Source organism: Argentina anserina, chromosome 5 (assembly GCF_933775445.1).
Source record: "Argentina anserina chromosome 5, drPotAnse1.1, whole genome shotgun sequence".
In the NCBI taxonomy this organism is placed as follows: Eukaryota; Viridiplantae; Streptophyta; class Magnoliopsida; order Rosales; family Rosaceae; genus Argentina; species Argentina anserina.
Window position 1 is genome coordinate 26,943,062 of NC_065876.1, and position 20,443 is coordinate 26,963,504.

The 20,443-nt window shown below is 37.1% G+C and overlaps 3 protein-coding genes, 1 long non-coding RNA gene and 2 pseudogenes across 4 annotated transcripts in view; 2 read left to right on the forward strand and 4 right to left on the reverse strand.

Annotated features, from left to right (window-relative positions):
• LOC126796238 (14-3-3 protein 7-like) overlaps positions 1–20,443 on the forward strand; it is a 294,280-nt gene that overhangs the window by 38,991 nt on the left and 234,846 nt on the right. The window lies entirely within an intron of this gene.
• On the reverse strand, positions 1,830–3,015 carry LOC126795858 (F-box protein FBW2-like). The gene is given in 5 exon segments (XM_050522595.1): positions 1,830–1,835; positions 1,942–2,416; positions 2,645–2,772; positions 2,774–2,898; positions 2,901–3,015. Coding segments are annotated over 5 exon segments (789 nt in total). The 5' UTR covers positions 2,956–3,015.
• On the forward strand, positions 8,733–9,488 carry LOC126795859 (uncharacterized). The gene is made up of 3 exons (XM_050522596.1): positions 8,733–9,050; positions 9,103–9,291; positions 9,381–9,488. The coding sequence occupies exons 1-3, from the start codon at positions 8,733–8,735 to the stop codon at positions 9,486–9,488; spliced, it is 615 nt and encodes a 204-aa protein (XP_050378553.1).
• Positions 11,878–12,968, reverse strand: LOC126795860 (F-box protein FBW2-like; annotated as a pseudogene).
• On the reverse strand, positions 14,795–15,819 carry LOC126795861 (F-box protein FBW2-like; annotated as a pseudogene).
• Positions 16,641–19,655, reverse strand: LOC126796242 (uncharacterized). Its single transcript, XR_007672329.1, has 7 exons — positions 19,538–19,655; positions 19,061–19,112; positions 18,103–18,264; positions 17,943–18,010; positions 17,671–17,751; positions 17,347–17,591; positions 16,641–16,880 (listed from the first exon to the last, which is right to left on the reverse strand). It is a non-coding gene; the product is annotated as an uncharacterized LOC126796242 (long non-coding RNA).

Here is a 20,443-nt window from a genome sequence, read left to right on the forward strand (position 1 = left end):
GCGCCCAGAAAATTAATCGGGGATTAATCGGCCCAAAATCGAGACGGCTAATAGTCTCCGGGCACCTAGGCGGAGATTTTTAGAACATTGAGTTTAACACAAGCGGCTCGAGCCTATTTACAGCCCTACAAATGAGATGTTGATGTTATATATGTAAGTATATTAATATGAAGTGTGATAAGTATTTGTACTTGCACTTTGATGACTTTTGCATTATCCATTTCTTTAACTTATAAAATAGAAAACACATCATTACAAAGTAAATCTACTTATTGAAGTGGAATGATGGAGAAACGACAAAGGGAAGACAATTAAACCATATAGGTGGAGAATGATTAATATTAGAATCCTGGGCTAAATAAGCTAATTGCGCCTATTAAATTGTCAGTTAGTTGTTGCTTCAGGCTAACAAAATTGATCATCTTCAGTAATCGTAACGTATAAAATAAATACATCTTGCTAAACATTCTACGCATATGGGATTGACATACATCAACAGACGATAAATGAATGATCCATATGATCCAAATGGATCATTTGATATCCATATGATCCATAACAATCTTCTTTGATATGGATTATGAGTTATGCAACTCTTGTAACTAACAATTCAAAACTTTTGCACCAATTACTCATGACATTATTCATCCGTTGCATGCCATAACCGATGTTGTTAAGTTTCAAGAACATACGCTTATCTCAAGTTACCGATAGCCGACAAAAGTGACCATTTTGAATTTTAATGGTTTGCGTAATCAACAAAATAGGTACATACACAAGTTAGGTATCATGTAGATGACAAATTTTCATCCCTGACTCAAAGTTTATGTATAACTAAGTGAGGTTTTAATTATTAGCGGAGAATTGATTAATCATAAGCTAATTCTTTATACAGATAAGTAGTCCGACCATAATAACTTAATTTAACAGATTTTTTTTGAAATAAATTAACATACTCTTTTGGTATGAAAAGATTAAAACTTGCATGATTCATTCATTCTGCTTTAGTTCCAAAATTTTGATTCTAAATCTCAAATAATGACAATTTTATGCCTTGAAAATCACGTTTTACTTTTTAACTATCCATTGGCAAGAGAATACTCAACAAGTTTACCCATGCTTTAAAGTCTAACCCACTGGAGCTAAACAGTGAATCCACACAACATGAAAAGATAAACAATTTAGGAGGTGGTTGGTTGCAGTGAATGGTGTGAATCTTCGAAAAGGTTGCGACTTGCTTGTCGACTAAATGTGCATCAGTTTGAAAGAGACTGGTCTGTAAAATTCTGAAGAACACAGAGACCCTACTACGTTTCCACGTAGAAATGAATCTCAGTAAAAAGAGCCGGGACGTCAAAAAAGCCGAAGGTCTTCTGGGGTGTGTGGCACCTTTTTATTCCCATTCTCTTTGGCGCAACACTCGCGTGGGGAATAATAGGATCCCCATTCCCATTCCCAGACAAAATGATCGTATACCGACTCACATACAATAATAATGCAACACATGCACATTCCTGTTAGCATAGACTATAGACTGTGTGTGAGGTCCTTATAATAATGCAACACATTCCCATTCCTATTTATCTTCAAGATTCAGATCTCAACATTGTAAATCTGAGTTGGTCTTCCAGCAACTATGTTTAAGACCTTTGTAAAACATAGAGTAGGGTAATGTCATTGTCCTCTTCATTTTTACATGAAGTGTCTGCTCTAAAAACTGGATGTAGGGATCACTGGAACGGCAAAGAACTCGAGAAATCTGATAAACTTCTTAACATACACAAAATAATTTGATAATAGACAGCTAGATACCGGCCAACAGCAAATATTCACGTCTACCAATTAGAAGAAGAAATGAAAGATTGATGCAAAACATAACAACGCTAATAATTAAATGAAGAAATAAAAAGGTTGACGCAAAACATAACACGCTATATATACAGCATCCGAGTTACCCCTGCAACATTTAAAGTCCTCATCATAGCAGCCATCCACAGCAGGTCTTAAAACCTTCAATTTTGGGAACTTCTCCCCAAAGAACTTGTCATCTAGTTGAACATCTCAACACCCTCTCAAATCCAAGAATTCGAGCTCAGGGCAGCTCTCGAGTATTTGAAGAACCCCTTGTGTGTTTATCACATGGTATGCTATCTCAAGGTGCTTCAGTCTAGGCATTGTGGTGGCAATGGCATGAGCCTCATCATTCATATGCATGCCGGCAGAGTATGGTGGATGTCTGTTCCGTCACAGTCCCATGAGCAATTTACAGTTCATTCCAATGGCCTTCAGAGCATGACTACCAATTTTACCACAGTAGCTTAGATCCAAAAAGGGGATGTTAGAAAACCTTCTGATTGTCTGTTCTACTATTGAATCACCTATTTCACTTCTTCGCCGTCTCAAGGTCTGAAGGGCACTGCACTCGCAAAACAAACAAAGTAGGACTGAAATTAGATTATTATAAAAACCACTCTTGTAAAACCTTAAAAACTTGATCAACACATATGGCCTAAAATAGTGAATTGAGTATACTTTAAAATATCATCATGTAAGACAGGGTCCACCACGCATATACAGATTATTATTAAGCATTCAACAGGCAAATATGTTCGCAAAAAAAGTTTTGAAGAAGAAATCAGCTTACTTTTCAGCAATGAAGGAGAAAATCATGTCGTTTTGGAGTTCAGAAACACACAGTTTTCTCATTGATCCACTTCTTCTTGCAACCAGCATTTCAATCATTGAATCAAGGTGTTGCGACTGGCATTCATTAATTACTCCACTCCTCAATGTCAATCTCTCGCCAGCAGTCAGAATCCATAACCGCCTTGCTCCATGGTTTGCAAACCATTGGTACCACTGTTAACTTCTCTTTAAAAGAAAGGCTGTTGAATATAAACTCAATGCTTCAGGTATCAATTCATCCCAATGCCGGACTTCAGTTGCCGCTTCCATCTACCTGCCTTCATATAAATGAGAACAAAAACAGGAAAACAATGTTTACTCTAGCCAAGAAACAAAAAGAAAAGACTACCAATTGAGACCAGTTACGAACAAGTACGATCCATAACAACCAAGTGGTAGAAGCAGAATGGGATGAATCATGAATGGCTACTGCCTATTTTTTTACCCCTGAAAATTGCTGACATGTAAATAGTTACATTCAAGGAAAATGATCTACTTACAAATTTACAAATTCTAGTGCCTAAGAACATCACCGCCTCACCGGAATCCAAATCCCCCAGTTCAACCAAAGGAAAATTTCACGCCAACAACATTAGAACTACTTGAAATCTAACAAACAAGTAAACAAATAAATTACTTCCGAAACATTTCATCCACGCTTCGATAGTTTCCTTCTGTTCCACTAACAACGTTGTTCAATTCATATGTATGAAACACATTTCTGTCAGTATAAACCGTCGACACAACTCCCAAATGTCGTGAAAACCCACACCCAATCAGAACCCAACTAATCAAAGTCGATCGCGATCACCCAAAAGTGGGAAGATCAGGGCTTAATAAGGCAAACCCAAAGACTACAAAACCAGACCCAAGTTTACCATTGCCAAAATCAAAAGTACCCATTAATGTTTAGAAATGCATTTCATGATTCACATTTCTCCGAATATAAGCGTAGAGATAGATTGCAAATGATGACTCCATTGGAACCCAAGTGATCAAATTTACCTGCGGGGAGAGCTTTGGGCTGGAAAGAGTTGAGATACTGGGAGTAAGAAGCTAAGTTGCACGGATACGGACACGAGTGTTCATATTGGACACGATTCGATACGCAGACACGCTAAATGAATTTTTTATTAGACACGGACACGTTAATTAAATATTATTTTAAATATATATATAACTAATAAAAAAAGTAGCAACAAATATAATTTCTTAAATTAGAACAAGATCAACACAAATGCCAAATACAAATACAAATCCAACAAAGTTTCAAACTTTTAATAAAATACATAATAAAATTTAAATACAAATAATTAATAACTTCATTCAACTCCAATGTCATCCTCCACAATGTTCTTCATTCCTATAACATCATCATCAACATCATCAAATAAGTATCCCTCCAATTGTGACTTCCATAATTAAAATCTTGAGCAGGGTACTTATTTCTAGCAGTACAACCCATGTCATCTGTCAGCATAAGTGTTATCATCTCATCATGTATGTATTCCAAGTAGCTTAACCATCTTTTAAATCAGAAGAAAACATTCTTAAATATCTATATGAGAAGATAACAGAAGATCAACTTATTGATACATAGTTTCAAAACCAAAGTGATCACTAGATATTACTTGTACTGCTCTTAACTCCTATAAGAGACTGAGTTATGTCTTAAAAGCAAATAGCATGGTTGAATTAACCAATGTTGTGGCAACCGTTCTCTTTGTATCTGGAATTATTTTTTCTGTAATGCAGATTTCTACAACTGTTGTACTTGTAGGTACTCAAGCAGTAGTTACAATTCGCAAAGCTCATCGCCTATCCTCCCTTAATAAATCAGGAAGCAGAAGCCACATAGAGCCATAGAGGATCATCACTTATCCACTCGAACTTGCAAATGTCCGAGCACTTGTAGACCTAAAGTGCAACCACACCAGTTCGACATCGACATTTGATCAAGCACTCTTCAAATCTCGCAACCTGTTGACCCATCCCGTATGTTTTGGAACACTATAACAGTCCTCTTTTGTTCTTAATTGATCATAAATATAGTAGATTTTAGAAATCAAGCAAAAAATCTATAACATAACAATGCTCCTTGCACCTCATAGCAAACAAGATACAAGGATTTACAATCCATTCTACAATCGTGCAAGAAGAAACCATAAACTTCATCTATAATTATACAATATACTACAAAATGCCAAAATCAATTTCTTCTCTACAGAACCATCAACTTATTGAATGAATCCAATCAACAGGTGCATGAGCTCTCGTATCAATGGTATCACGGGGCATATGGTTGAGAATAGTATGTCTTATACGTTGGTACTAAACTACTAATAATAATAAATTTATAGCTTAAGCTAGCTCATTTGCAGATTTGAGAAGCTGGAGAGGACACCCCATAGTTTTATTATTGTCTGTTTAAAGTCCCACAATCTTCCCTTGCTACGCAGTGAGCAAAGAGTCGCATAAAGTTGAGGCACAGATTATGTCTCAAATAAGTAAATGAACCTGACTGAAGTATGTACATTGAGATTGACAATTAGAACAAAAGCTACATGCTCCGTCGATTCTATACGGGTCAATTACTTATCATTGTAACGCGTTCATGGCTTTCTGTCATGAATGGATCCAACTTATTGATACATAGTTCTAAACTTCTAACACATCTCTTGATACATCGCTCATGACCCTCTTGCGTTGAAGTTCATCTTCCCCTCCGTATCAGAGTTACCATGGAACCGGTAAATACTAAGCCAATAATGTTTATCAACCGGATCGATATGAATTCAGAGATATTTTCACAATAACCATAACATGCAGCAACTGCTGACCTATTTAGTAAAATAATTTCGCAAAAAAAAAAATTTGAAGGATCAAGACTACCCCTAAGATGATTCACTATGTCTTAAAAGTAAAACGTCATAGTTAACTCGAAGGACCATTGCTATGGAAAAGTTTCTCTGAATATGGTAAAATATAGAAAAAAATTTGAATGAGGGAATTCTACAACTGCTATATCTGTAAGAACTTAGGCAGAATCTATCTGTTCAGAAAGTAACTTATGAGTCATTAGCACATAGGCAAAATCGTCCGAGATTACTACACTATTAGATACCTTTCTAAAACATGGGCTACCTACAGACGCATCACATATCCTCCCTTTCTAATAGATTCTGGCTACCTATAGGCTATCACTTATCTCTCGTATGCATTTGTAAGCTGAAGCTAGAGATTACCAGAAGCCCTAGTGGTCTCTGATGAAGAAGGAGGAGACCCAAATGTGTTTACAACAAGAAATTGCTCCTCTGACTCTCCCTTAATTATACTGTTTTGTAATTGCGTTGAGGAGAGAGTTTGGACTTTGGACTTACCTCACTAAGGAGAACGTCGCTGCAGTGGTGGTGACAGAAAGAAGAGCCTCGGTGACGACGACAGCGGTGGGGCGAAGTGGTCGGGGTTGGGGTTGCGTTGTCTGTGTGAGAGCATGAGAGGGATTGAGAGGGACCGAGAGCAATGATTCCAATGAGGCAAGGAGCCAGGAGGCTTAGGTCGAAAAATAATTTGAGGACAAAAATACCCTCCCGTGTCCTCTTTAATTGAGTGTCCAACTAGACACGCACGTGTCCTTTTCGTATTGAAACGTGTCCGAGCCATGTCCAATTGTAGCTCGCGTGTCCGGTGCGTATTGGGGCGTGTCCGTGTCGGACACGCGATACGCCACTGCAATGGCGTGTCCGTGCAACATAGGTAAGAAGTGAATGAGCTCCGAATCAAATTTACCTGGTTATTTTGGTTCCGTTGGTATCTACTTGGCGAGGTATGTGATTGCTTTATTTTTTTTTACAGTTCAGTTCCTCAATTTTTTATGTTTTTTTGTTCATTATTATTATTATTATTATTATTATTATTATTATTATTATTATTATTATTATTCAGTTGCAAGACAATTCTTATGTGGGGCCCGAAGTTAAATTCAGTAGCTTCACAGCGGTACACCGTTGCATACTGAAGTAGAGGGCCAGTTTGAAAACTAGGTATCAGGATATTCCTATGGCCAAAGGTAATTCATTCGGTATGAGACTAATCTCTGACGGCGCCCATGTGAAATGATTTCAACCCACTAGACTAGAAACCGGGTGCCTGGAAATTTTTTTTTTGCTAATTATAATTTGAAGCAGTCTTCAATGTTCTTATTCGTGTCCAACGCTCCAAGCACCTCGGCTTTGTGTAATCTTGATGTCGCCACCTTATTTGTAACATGAGAGATGTTCGAATCCTTCTAACTTGACGCTATGATGTCGTTAATATAATGATGGGTTCCCTAAAGAAACTTTTGTCTACATACTACTCGTATCAGTCGTATGTATTTTATCGGAATCATACTCTATCATACTATATTCTCCCTACACTAGAGATAGTCTCTAGTCATGGCAACATCCCAAAATAGGTTCCCTTTGTCAGCATTACTCCTTTTAGTGATACGAAGTCTCTTCATATCCTGGGGTTTGTGTGCATGCTTAGACCATCGATTTCCGCCCTTTAGAGGGGTTCAGAGATTCAGGCATTATTTAGTATATTTAAAAAAAATCAGAGTCTATGTAAACTTTTTGATTTCATTGTGTTCGGTATATTAAATAAGTAGTTTTTCTAAAACAAATTATAAGTCACTGGCCTCATATTTTAGCTTTTAAAAACTACTATCACTGTATCACATAAAACATCTAGAAATAATAATTTATAGCATGATAACTGTTTTTTAAAAATAAATATTTACTAAATATTTAAAACAATATAGTTTTATTTTACATTAAATCAATTCACAGCAGGACAACATCATTTTTTAGAGTTAATTTCAGTATTACCACCCTAAATTTTTGATTTGTTATTAGTTGTGCCCCTAAAGTCTCAAAATCCATCACAATCGGATAAAATTTCAAATTTAAGTCTTGATGGCGTCAAGATTTGGATGTGGAGGAGAAAAATATGACCTATCATTTATCTTATGACTCTTTATGGAGCGCAAAAACATCTTATAGATATGTATCTCACTATTTTAATGTTAAGTTTGAAGAAAATTTAAATATTTGTCTAAATTTAATTGAATTTGAAAAGTATAAAGACACATGTGAATAAAATAAAATAAAAGGGATACAATTAATAAGAAGCCTAAAATTTAGGATAGTAAACAAAAATTATCAAAAAAGAATTAATAACTAGGTATCAAACGCAAAGGTATAAGAAGAAATTTCGTATGACCTAGGCACTACAAGGCGAGAGGCATAGGCACTACTTCCTACATGAATCCACCATACACACTCTCCCACAGGTAGTATGTGTATTTATTTATTTATGTATGTATATATACAGTGCTGCATAGCAGCTGAACCCCTCCGAAACCCAAAACCCTCAGTCCTCCAAATACCCTCAGAGTCTCCTCCTGGGAGCCTTTATTTACCCTTCTCCGTCGTGAGAAACAAAGCTTGTGTTTATTTTGGTCGGAAAAACAACCTGTTCAATGTCAAAGGCAGCCAAGATGGTGGTTTTCGATCTCCCTGAAGATGTAATAGTCCAGGTCCTGTGCCAGTTGCCGATCAAATCTTTGATCCGGTTCACTTTCGTTTCAAAAAAGTTGGCGTTCGATCATCATCTCCGACTCTCAGTTTGCCAGATCCACTTTTGAAGTTGCATCTCAGACTAGAACCCTCGGTCAGCGGCTCCTCCTGTCAACCTACCCTTACAACGGAATTGTATGGGAACCCTCTCGATTCGAATGTTTAGGAGACTTGGACATGCCTTGTTTCAGTGGAACCTCATTGCTCCAAAGTCTCATCGTCCCTCTAGAGGTCGAAACGAGTAGGGTATTAGCCTCTTGCAATGCTTTGGTGGTTCCGGGCGGAATATCATCGAATAAATGTTACTCGAATTTGTCCCTGTGGAACCCTTCAACTGCATTCCCCCGCAAAATACCTAATCCACAGTTTTCAAAGAGCAATGAAATATGTAGCAGTTGCCATTTATCTTTTGGTTTCGGTCATCTGATGGCCACTGATGAGTACAAACTTGTTTTCTTTGAACGATTAGGTGATTGTGTCTCCTCAGATTTCGCAATGCACATATTCTCAACCAGGGATAGCTCATGGAAAATTATCAGAGCTCCTCACTTGTCATTCTTCCAATATGAAAGCAAGGCTCTTATATTTACAAATGGAGCATGTCATTGGTTCTGTAATGGGGTTGCCAAACGAGCTCTTTATGCATTTGATTTAACAGAGGAGGTGGTCCGTGAATTGCCATTGCCGCCTGCTTTGATGCCAAACAGAAATAGCAACGATATGTATGCTGCTGATGCTAGTGTGGTAGCTGATATGGTCTCGGAATTTCGATGATGGACAAGCTGAATTTTGGCAGATGAAAAAGTATGACGTCCTCGAATCCTGGGTTAAAATGTTTCAATGTAGTGAGCTCGATTTACCAGATTTGTTTGCTTCAAGGCATCTCAGATGGATGCCTGTTTATGTTACAGAAGGTGGTACAGTTGTGATCAGCTTCTCTGACAAGGAGTTGGTCAGGATTGAATGTCATAGAGAAGAGAAGCCTGTCTGTAGTGACCGGTATAAGATTGAGATCGAGCGCGATGTGTTTGGTTTTATCTGCTGTGACGGTCTATGATGAAACTATACTTTCAGTGTAGAGCTAAAGGTTATGCTAACCACCAATGTATGCGGATTCCAGCCATCAGAAACTACGAACCAGAAATGAAGAAGGGTTGCACTCTGCATACCCATGCTGGTTAGCTTCTATCTGTTAACTACTGCAATTTGGTTTCTCCAGGTTTTTTTTTTGTTGTAGGTCGAAAGTTTTCACTTTTCATATTATATTTTTGTAAGCTTCTATTTGGTGCAATCAATATGAAAAACTTTGGAGTTCTATTTAGTGTGGCTATAGACTTTAGCCACATGTGTAGCACTGTTATGTACCTTTTATTGGACTTGGTTAAGTATATGCAGTTGGTTCACCTGTGTGTCAAATAGGTAGTGTTTCTGTATAGTTATGGACTTATGCCCCTCAAGTGCGAAATTTCAACTTCAACTAGCTTCAAAGCAGAGGACTACCCTCATGTATCAGCAAGATTTCAATCATTCTAAGATAATTCCTTAGTGATAACTCACAACTCGCACTTTCCCAACGGACAAGAACAGTTCTCTATAAAGAAAATTGCCCAACGAATTGGTTCTGTTCTTCAGGAAAGAGGACTAGTATCGGAGAAATTCTTCCGTGCGCTAACCGTACAACGTAGCGTGTGTGCATCGAATGACAAGTCGACACGTGTTTATATTTCCACACCTCAACACCACTCTTTTTTGACCTTCTCTCCCTCTTCTTCCTCTTGTTTCCAGATTTAGAGCTTCTCTGAGTTCTCTATATTTCTCCAATAATTCACTCTGCGACAGAAGGAATCAACCAGTTGAATATCACCCTCACAACATAGACCACAAAACCCTGACCCAATTAACCACCACCACGCTCCTCCACCTTGCTCTCATGTTTAATCTGGATAAAAATTGCTTCTCCCACTCCGGACCTCCGGTACAGTACAACTACCAATTAAAGTCCCAATGCATCATCATTTTGATATTTCTTCTCTTAAGACAATCCGATCAAATAAAAAAGATAGTCCAAGTCCCTAAATTTTTCCATATCATCGTTTGTATCTCACCATTTAATCCATGGTGAAGCCGTGAAGCACAATCTGAGAAAGAAATGGATGGGTCGCACTAAATTCACAAGTCAGTGAACCATGCCCAACAATGATTACGAAATTCTACGATCCTTCTCGTCTTCTTGTTTGTCTGTGTGATTTTGAGAAAAGAAGTTAAAGATGAGGCTCTGCCAGTCTCTCTCTTGATTTCCTTTTGTACAGGAGCTTTTGTTCAATCTGGAAACAAAGAGGAAGAAGAGGGAGACAAAAGAACGGTGTTTTTTTTTGGTGGAGACAAAAGACCGGTGTTGAGGTGGGGAAAAATAAACATGTGTCGACTTGTCATTCGATGCGCACACGCCACATGGAACGGTTAGCGCACGGAAGAATTTCTCCTAGTATCGAGTTAAATGTATACACTTTGAATCTCGATTGCACGATTGTTGTCGTTGCCTAATATTATTATATTAGAAAATTAATTAGTGGTGATATACTCCATTTGAATTAACTAAAAACTCACTTTATGAATTTATTATACAAATTAGAACATAAGTCCAAGCCAAAAGAATAAATAAAACAAAATCAATTAATTAATAAATATAAAAATATCCAAAATACCCTTATTTTTGTGAAAAATACTCAATGGCACTCTTAGATCTAACAAATTTCTCTCCTCATTTTTTAGTTTTTTTTTCCGGTAAATTTAAGTTTTACAGCTAAACCACCGGCAATTTAGAGGTGAGCCAATATATAAAGTTGTTCCTTATGTCATGAGTTTTCATTTAAGTATCATATTGCATATGTTTGAGAAATTTTGAAAATTTGAATTTTGCTAACTAAAAATCACAGTAGCAGTTAGTTTCTCAGTCAACAGTATCAGCTAGATTTATAGCCGACAATAGCATGTACCTTCCAAATCGACAATAACAGTTAGATTCATAATCAACAGTAGCATGTACCTTCCAAATCGACAGTAGCAGGTGTCTTCCAAGTCGATAATAGCAGCTAGTTTTTAACTCGACAGTAGCAGTTAGTTTTTATAGTCGATAGTAACAGTTAGTTTTTATAATCGACAGTAACATATACTTTCTTCATTGATATAAACAAACACTATGAGTCAAAAAAGGGTAAAAAAAAGTAAAATATTTTATGACATGTGACAACTTGCCATTATTTAGTCTTTATTTGTAAATTTTGATCATTATTTTACTTTATCCAATTAAATAGTGAGTTACTTGTAAACTAAATTGTTGTCTGATACTTTTGAGTAATTTATTATTATTTTATTAGGCTTTTATCTGTTAACTGAGAAAAATACATAACGCTAAATAGTAAATATTCATAGCGTTGGCCATGAACAAGAGGCCAAACCTCAAGTTCATGCAAAAGATAACAAAATGCTAAATATACAGAGTTGGCCAATAAACAAGAGGCCAAACCACAAGTTCGACTCAGACTTGCTAACTGACAAGAACTTGAACAGATCAGTCACAGTTATAGAAATATTCATCCGAATCATCCGACGTCCATTCAAAGAGGTCCCTATCTGTCCATTCATTAAATTCATCAGATCTTCTAAAGTAACATTCCAAGTCCTCATCATAGATAAGATACTCTGCAGGCCCTTTAACCTTCATTTTGGGAACTTCTCTTGAAAGAACTTGACATCAAGCTCCACAGCCGCACACCCCCTCAAATCCAAAAAACTCAAGCTCAGCGCAGCTGCCTAGTATTGCAAGAGCCGCTTTTGTGTCGATACAATTGTATGCTATCTCCAGGTGCTTCAGTCTGTTCATTGTAGTGGCAATGTCATGAGCATCATCATTCATGTAGATGCTGTTACGGAGAATTGGGTGCATGTTCCGGCACAATCCCCTGAGCAATGTACAGTTTGTTCCGATAGCCCTGAGAGTGCAACTGGCAATATTCTTGCAGTAGCTAAGATCCAAGAAGGTGATATTATAAAACCTTCCACTCGTCCGTTCTACTATTGAATTGCTCAATGTACTTCTCTGCAGTCTCAATGTCTGAAGGGCATTAGCACTTGCAAAACAGAGAACACATGACTCACATTCGATTATTATAACAAGTAAACCACTTTCGTATAACCTTCAAAACTTCATCAACACATGACCAAAAATAGTAAATTGGAGTCACATAAAAGAAAAGGAATAATGTAGGCCAGAGTTCACTACGCATATAAAGATTATTAAGCATTCAACAGGGAAATATGTTCGCAAAAAAAGTTTTGAAGATGAAATCAGCTTACTTTTCAGCAATAAAGGAGAAAATCATGTCGTTTTGGATTTCAGAAACACAGTTTTCTCATTGATCCACCACTTCTTGCAACCAGCATTTGAATCATGCGATCAAGGTGTTGGGGCTGGCATTCGTTACTCCATTCCTCAATGTCTATCTCTCGCCAGCAGTCGGACCCCATAACCGCCTTGCTCCATGGTTTGCAAACCATTGGAACTACTGTTAGCTTCTCCTTGAAAGAAAGGCTATTGAATATCAGACTCAAAGTGTCGAGTATTAATTCATTCCAACGCTGAAAATCACTTGCCAGCTTCATATATCTGCCAATGAGAAACAAAAACTTGAAAATCAATGTTTATAGTGGTCCGCAAGCAGAAGGGAAAGACTACAAAACGAGACTAGCTAGTAGCTACAAACAAGCATAATACATAAAAAACAAGAAGCAGAACCAGGATTTGAAATCAGAATGGGAAGAATCTATAAACTAAACTTTCCCCTTTACGAATAATACAATGCTTATCAATTCTCCAAAGGAAAATGTTTTGGCGCCAGGCGCCGTAATCCTACGTGGCATGCCACATCACATTGTCATGTCAGCAATTACAATAATTACAAAATGTCATTTTTGAATAAAAAGAATCATGTCTTTATTAATCCAACGGCTCTAGATTATTATAAAAAAAATTGTAGTTCTTGTTTATATCATTTATTTTTTCAAAATGTTATAAAAAATTTGATATTTACAAAGTATGTTTGAAATATATATATATATATATATATATATATATATATATGTATGTATATATGTGTGTGCGTGAAATATATATATATACACATATATGTGTGTGTGTGCGTTATACACACACACATATGTGGGGGTGCCTATATGGTAATTGTATAATGAATTATAATCATCAATTAATCGTAAATGTAAATAAATTAAATATTAGAAAGTCATGAATTGTAAATTAATAGGCCGGCCCGAGCACGGCACATGCACGATTTTGGCCCGCATAAAATGGGTTGGGCCGGCCCGTTTTCCACCTCTAGCCGGAGGAGTGGGAGTGATTGTTAGAGATGAGCACGGTCGCCGTGTTGTGGGCTTGTGGCATTAGCTCGATTTTTTCCTCATGCTCAATTTGCTTTGAGCGTGGAAGCTAAAGCTATGCGGGCCGGTTTACTTATAGCCAAGAGTCATCACTAGGGTGATGTTGAATTTGAAAGTAATATTGCTATATTGTTGAATGCTCTGACAAGGGAATAAGAAGATATGTGTGAGGTTAGTGCTATTGTGAATGATTGTAAATCTTATTTGCCAGCTTTCAGTCACTTAGTCATATCTTTCGTGAAGAAAACGGTGTCGCTCATAGACTCGCGAACTTTGCTAGTGTATCTTGTTTGGATGAAATTTGGGTCAATAGCATGCCTGACTTTATTCAGGATGTTCTTATTGAGGATGTGTGTACTATTGGACGAGGTTGAGGCTTATATCCCCTTTGGTGTATTCTCAAACTCACATGATTATTAATAATGTAGGCAATGACTAACGTGAGACCCAACCCGTTTTAAAAAAAAACAAATATCTCGAGTTTTTTGTTTACTCATAAAAACGTTAAGTTCTGAAGTAATGTAGCAGAACAACTTGTTGGAATCCACCAACGACATCCGTGACGACTAGGTTTCTCGAATCCACAAGAACTTCTAAAACAAGCTCTAGAGTCTGCCGGAGAAATTAAGAAAACTCAAAGTTTATTAATGTGAAAGATGAATGTTTAGCAGTTGCAAGAGGTGGCTTAAATACTGAATTAAAACTTAAATACTTAAATACTGAAAAACGTCATTCAAATAAGTAGCCACTTCTGTGGTATGTGTGGGCATGCTTAGACCACTGATGCAGTGGTTCTAGTGCAGAGGGGAAAGGGTTTAGAGACATAGCATACACATTACACAATAATATTGATAATTAATAATAGATGATGGATATAAACGACCAAGATCAATTAACGTACATGACCTAAAAACAAGAAGAAACACAGTAATGCAAAGGAGAGCGAAAGGCTAAATGTAAAGACTAAAGAGCCGTGCCGATGGCCTATGAACAAGCAACCATCAAGTTCGACCAAGATTTGATCGGATCAGCTATCATTGATCAGTCATACATATAGTCGTCGGAGAAGCCCATTCGAATTCGGTATACAATTCTGATACCGTAAGGTGACGGTGCTGGCGCTCATCACAGTAACTTGTAAGGTCCTCGCCGGGCCTTAAAACCTTCAATTTTGGGAACTTTTGCCCAAAGAACTTGTCATTAAGCTTCACATCCCGACACCCTCTCAAGTCGACAAATTGAAGCTCAAGGCAGCTCTCGAGTATCTAAATAGCCTCTGTTGTGTTGATATAACTGTATGCTATCTCAAGGTGCTTCAATCTAGGCATTGTAGTGGCAATCACATGAGCTTCATCTTTCGGACGCCCGAATCGAATGCACACTGGATGCCTGTTCCAGCAAAGTCCCCTTAGCAATTTACAGCTTATTCCGATGGCCTTAAGAGCGCGAGTGCCAATTGTACCACAGTAGCTAAGATCCAAGAAGGTGATGTTAGAATACTTTCCGATTACTCAATTTACTTCTTCAAAGTCTCAAGGCCTGAAGTGAATTAGCACTTGCAAAAAACAAAGAAAACAAGACTCACATTAGATTATTATAACAAGTAAAACCACGCACTCTTGATAATCATACAAACGTGATCAACATATGGCCTGAAATAGTGAACTGAGTATACATAAAAATAGAATTATGTCAGCCAGAGGTTCATCGGGCACATAGAGATTATTAAGCATTCACGTAGGCAAATATGTTTGGATGAAATATGTATTATGTAATACAAGCTAGTGTACAACTGCTTTTTGCTTACTGTTCAGCAATGAAGGCGAAACTCGTGTTGTTCATACTATCAACACACAGCTTTCTCTGTTTTTTTGTGGTCGAAACACAGCTTTCTCATTGATCCAGCACTTTTTGCAACCAGCATTTGAATCAAGCGATCAAACTGTTGCGGCTGATGCCGTTCATAACGCCAGAGCTCAATGACGTCTATCTCTCGCCAGCAATCAGACCCCATAACCACCTCGTGCCCACTACTACAAACATGGTCATTAGTGACCATGGAAGTGGTCACTAAAAGTAGGAAATATACTTAGGTGGTCACTAAGGGTATGTTTACTAAACATGAATGGGATTGAGGGAGAATGAGATTGGGAGAGAATGATTCTCTGAGTCTCCGATTTCTTTGTTTACTTGATATGTGGAATGAAGAATGAAGTATGAATCATAACTCTTTCAATGGTAATAATATCCTCTTATCAATTTTTTTTAAGTTGTAGGCCTTGACATGGACAATTTGGAATTTTAATAATGTTGTAAGGGTAAAATAGGAAGTAAATCTAATTCATTGGTGAATTAAATTCAATACCAACCTCTCGATCTAACACTGGGCCCACATATATTTGATTCCCCCATAGTTTAGTAAACAACATTTCAACCCGGAATGGAAATGACTCCCAAATTGATTAATTCCCTTTCACCCAAAGTAAACATGGCCTAAGTGGTCACTAAAAATGCCTCCTGATTCCCTTTAATGGCTAATGATATAAGTTGGTCACTAAAACAAAATTTCTTTAGTGACCAATGATATATGACCACTAAATCAACATATGCATTTTTGGCCACAATCAAAATGCCTTTAGTGACCACGAGTTTGTGGCCACTAATTCGGCATGTCTTTAGTGACCACGAGCTCATGGTCATTAATAATGATGACATTGGTCACTAAATTATGTTACCATTATCATTCAACAATAACAGTAAAAATTCACGCAATAAAGGAGTAAGAAGAATGGCCAGTTGATATGAAATAACGACCTTTTTACTGTCTTCACGATCCAAACAATTACAGGACAATGTATTGTAAAGCTAGTTCAAATGCTCCATCACCTACCAAGCTAAATTGACAAAGTAATATGTCAAATTTCAATCTGTAGCTAGTAAATTGAAGACCTACAACACTATAGCCAGCAAGTTTCAGACTTTTATAGCACAGGAACTGAAGACCTACACACCGAGCATATGCTTTTCAAGTCCAGCCCTTCTTTTTTAGGTATTTCCACCCAGGTTTTCCCTACCACCAACATGCATTCACAGCCAACCATTTATTGATTCTTTGTCGATCTACAGTATTACGAGAAGAAATCAGAAAAGGAGAACTTCATTTTTGAAGATAAGTTCTTGTACACATAAGATAACACATTAAAGTAAGCAAAGTTGATGCAAAATTTGACGCAAATACTGTAACTATTATCACTATAACAAGCCCTTCACATTTGAGCCTAGTCAGTACAATTTGTAATTCAAGTCGGTGATTGGTATAAAAACGTTCTGGTTTCAACAACCTTCTTTGTAAAATTTTCGGATCTCTTACAGGACTTTATCTATACATCTCAGAAAAAATGCAAAACCAGGACAAACCAAAAGTAGAAAAAGACATAAATAAGTGAAGAAATTGTGCGATGGAGAAAGTACAGCTAAAACATATATTACTCTAATAGTCCAACATTTTTACGGATGTGCTCCGCAAGATATGAATCATGCTTTGGTGCATATAACATGAAACTAGAAAGAGAAAGCATGCACTCACCTCAATGAAATTGTACAAGGGAAAGCATGCACCAAAATTGGCTTCTGGCATCCTGAAATTCTGATTAGCCATCTCCAAAGAAGCAAGTGATCATTACACTTTACAACATGTAACTGGCTTCTGAACCAAATCTCTGAACCAAGAATTCATCTAGTTGACCCCAGTTTGGTGTACCAGATTCACTCATACTATCAGAAGGCAAAGATCTAATGCATCCAAGAATGAGCTTAACATCGCGACAGAGCCTGGTAAACAGTGAGAAGACTTGTTACACTATACAGGTAATAATTACACACGCAGATGGATCAATTTGAATGGCATTACCTGTCCTTGGCTTGTGGTGTACTGATCTCTAAGCGTGAAAGTGCTTCCAAAATTTGTGAATGAAAAATTATAATCACTTGCCTGAAAAATAGAAACAATAATTAATCATTAGTTTGTAGGACTGAGTTTCATAACCAGTTACATAGATAGACTAGTGCTCTATATGAGTACTGGAAAGGAAAAAAGAACAAAAACTGAAATGGAAGGGCCATCAAAATTTGATACAGAGCCAAATACAAAAGGTATTATAAGTATTTAAAGATGAAACAAACCTGAAAATTGCTTAAACATCAACCTCATGTAAAGTTTGAGTTAGAAAACGTTACAAGTATCCAACTTCCTGCAATGAGTTGGTGAGGCCATAACAACCATGTAAGACAAAGACATTGCTGAAAACCAATACTCAAAAAGATGGGTCAGAGTGACATTTACCTTGGTAAGTGATCGAGCAAACTGACTAGGTTGTGGGTCAGTCTCTTCTGGTCTATTCCACCTCTCTACGATTTGAGGCAACCCGCGTAGATGAACCAATAACCTCTCTCTCATGATCTGGACCAGCTTAGTATGTATTTCATCTCTATGAACCTTATGATCCTGTTTTGAATTTGAAATCAAGCCATAAGTGAACAAAACATCAATTTCTAAAAGAATATCTGAAAAATTAAACATCAAAGGATATTAACAACAGACATAGAAGCACAAGTTGTGCTTCACAACTATAAAGAAACTATAAGTCTTGATTATATTTTTCTTCTTGTTCTTTTTCCTTTACTGAGAGTTATCTATTAACTTTGTCAAGCAAACCAGAGGTTTCTTCAAACAGATGATAGAAATTAGCTTCTGCTGCATGTGAAACTTTCATAATGTAAAACAGTACCCTAACTTGGTTTCCGAGACTAAGTTAGCAAGAAAGGAAGAGAATACCAAGTACACCATAATGTAAAACAGTACCCTAACTTTCATATTTGTCATATCTTTTGTCCTCCCTGTATCCACTCTAACCTTAAGCATATATATCAAGTTCACCATTTGTGATCTTATAAGATTCTTTCTCGTCATTCATGGCCTCAAATTAGTCAAATATGCAGACTACAGATATTAGCTCATAGAATTCTTCTGCCAATCATATATGATAACCTTCATAGTGCGCATTAATTTAAGCTTCGATAGTACAAATCAATTTCTATCTATCTTTAAAACACAGCTACTAACCATGGTCATATAAGTGCATCAGAATTGAAGGAAACTCAATAAAAAGAGAGGTTACTCAATCAGCCTTCTGTGTTCTCCCTATTTTGATTATCTACATCTGGAGGAACATGCCAGTTCTTATTGAGATATTAAAGTACATGCTCCAAATCAGCAAAAGGGAAAGAAAGGAATGTGTTACCTGTATGTACACAAGTAGCTTTGCATTAAATTGTCATCCAATAGAAAGGTCCCTGTAACATGACATAAGAAATGAATCACACCAGCAGCTTTGAATGAGTACATAATGACTATAATCTGAAGTTGAAAAGTGAGAAGAAATGTCAAATCCACTATGCAATCACTCCAACAGTCAAATATAGAACTACGCAACCAGAAATTTCCCTAGTATTTTCGGAGCAAAGGATTGTTATAGAACCAAATTAAGAGCTTACACCCCTACCATCAGAAAAATAACATAGATATTAGCCAACACCAAGCCACAACTCTATGACAATGCAGTTGTAGCCTAGTATTTATCTATAAAGTCTGGTACTAAGAACAATGGGAAACAATCAATAACAAAACTCTATGACAAAGATAATTAGCCAACATCAAGCCACATGAGTTTAGGTCACAGACGTAAAGTAGCTGAGCTATAGCATACAGAAATACATACCATCTACCTTGATTAGCACTCTTCTTAACTTCTTGAGTGAGTTTCTTCTCTTTCGCCTCGAGATCTTTTCTCCCTCTCTATTTCCCCTAATAGATCTATTCAGCATATCAGAACTTCAGCTTGTAAAGATAATTTTAATATAAGATGTTATGTGCTTCTGAAAAAAGAACATACCAAAATATGAATATGTCAACCACAGAACTCAACCACCACGCAAAGCAATGAAACTTCCCTATAGTTATATCCTCTACGTAATTAAAGGCAATAAATTATTCCAACATCCCTATGTTTTTGACATTCCTTGAATCAATCTTGCTTGCTTCAGAAATCACCAAATATACTGGATTCAACAGAACTAACATAACATTCCTCACTTTAGTTACAGAGCATCGAACACCAATAATCAATTCATCGATTTATGAGTCGAAAACACGATAAAACAAACAGTACCTGACTAACTCTAAATACCAGAAAATCCAGGGTATCAATAGTGCTAACTGCTAAGCCTACAAATCTGAGACTAACAATTTGCAATTATCAACAAAAACAAATAGCATTGCAATTGGTCGGTTTCAACCTGAGCCCTAATTCCTGCAAATTGATTCAATTGATTAACGAAATTCATCACTAATTATTGTAATTAACAACTTCATATACTATATGAAAGTAAAAACGCGGTCCGAATACCTGAGGCAGAGAACGCCGATACTGAGCTCAGGTCTTGCTGGGATGGTCGAGAAACGAATTCGAGCCGTGAGAACTCGTCGCCGACCATGCTCGGCCTTCTGATTTCTCACCTCTGACGAGGTCTTTTCTTCCTTGAAGATCAGATACCGTGATAGGCGGAGGTGTCGGACCAGCGGCGGTCCTTTGCCGTTGAACTCCCTCATCGGAAGTTCGGTATGG

Bases quoted from the DNA above. Each gene is read 5' to 3' on its own strand.
- LOC126795859 (XM_050522596.1), top strand. From the start codon at position 8,733: ATGGCCACTGATGAGTACAAACTTGTTTTCTTTGAACGATTAGGTGAT. The intron at 9,051-9,102 runs GTAGCTGATATG...GAATTTTGGCAG, and splicing joins ATGCTGCTGATGCTAGTGTG to ATGAAAAAGTATGACGTCCT. The intron at 9,292-9,380 runs GTCTGTAGTGAC...CTATACTTTCAG, and splicing joins GTCATAGAGAAGAGAAGCCT to TGTAGAGCTAAAGGTTATGC.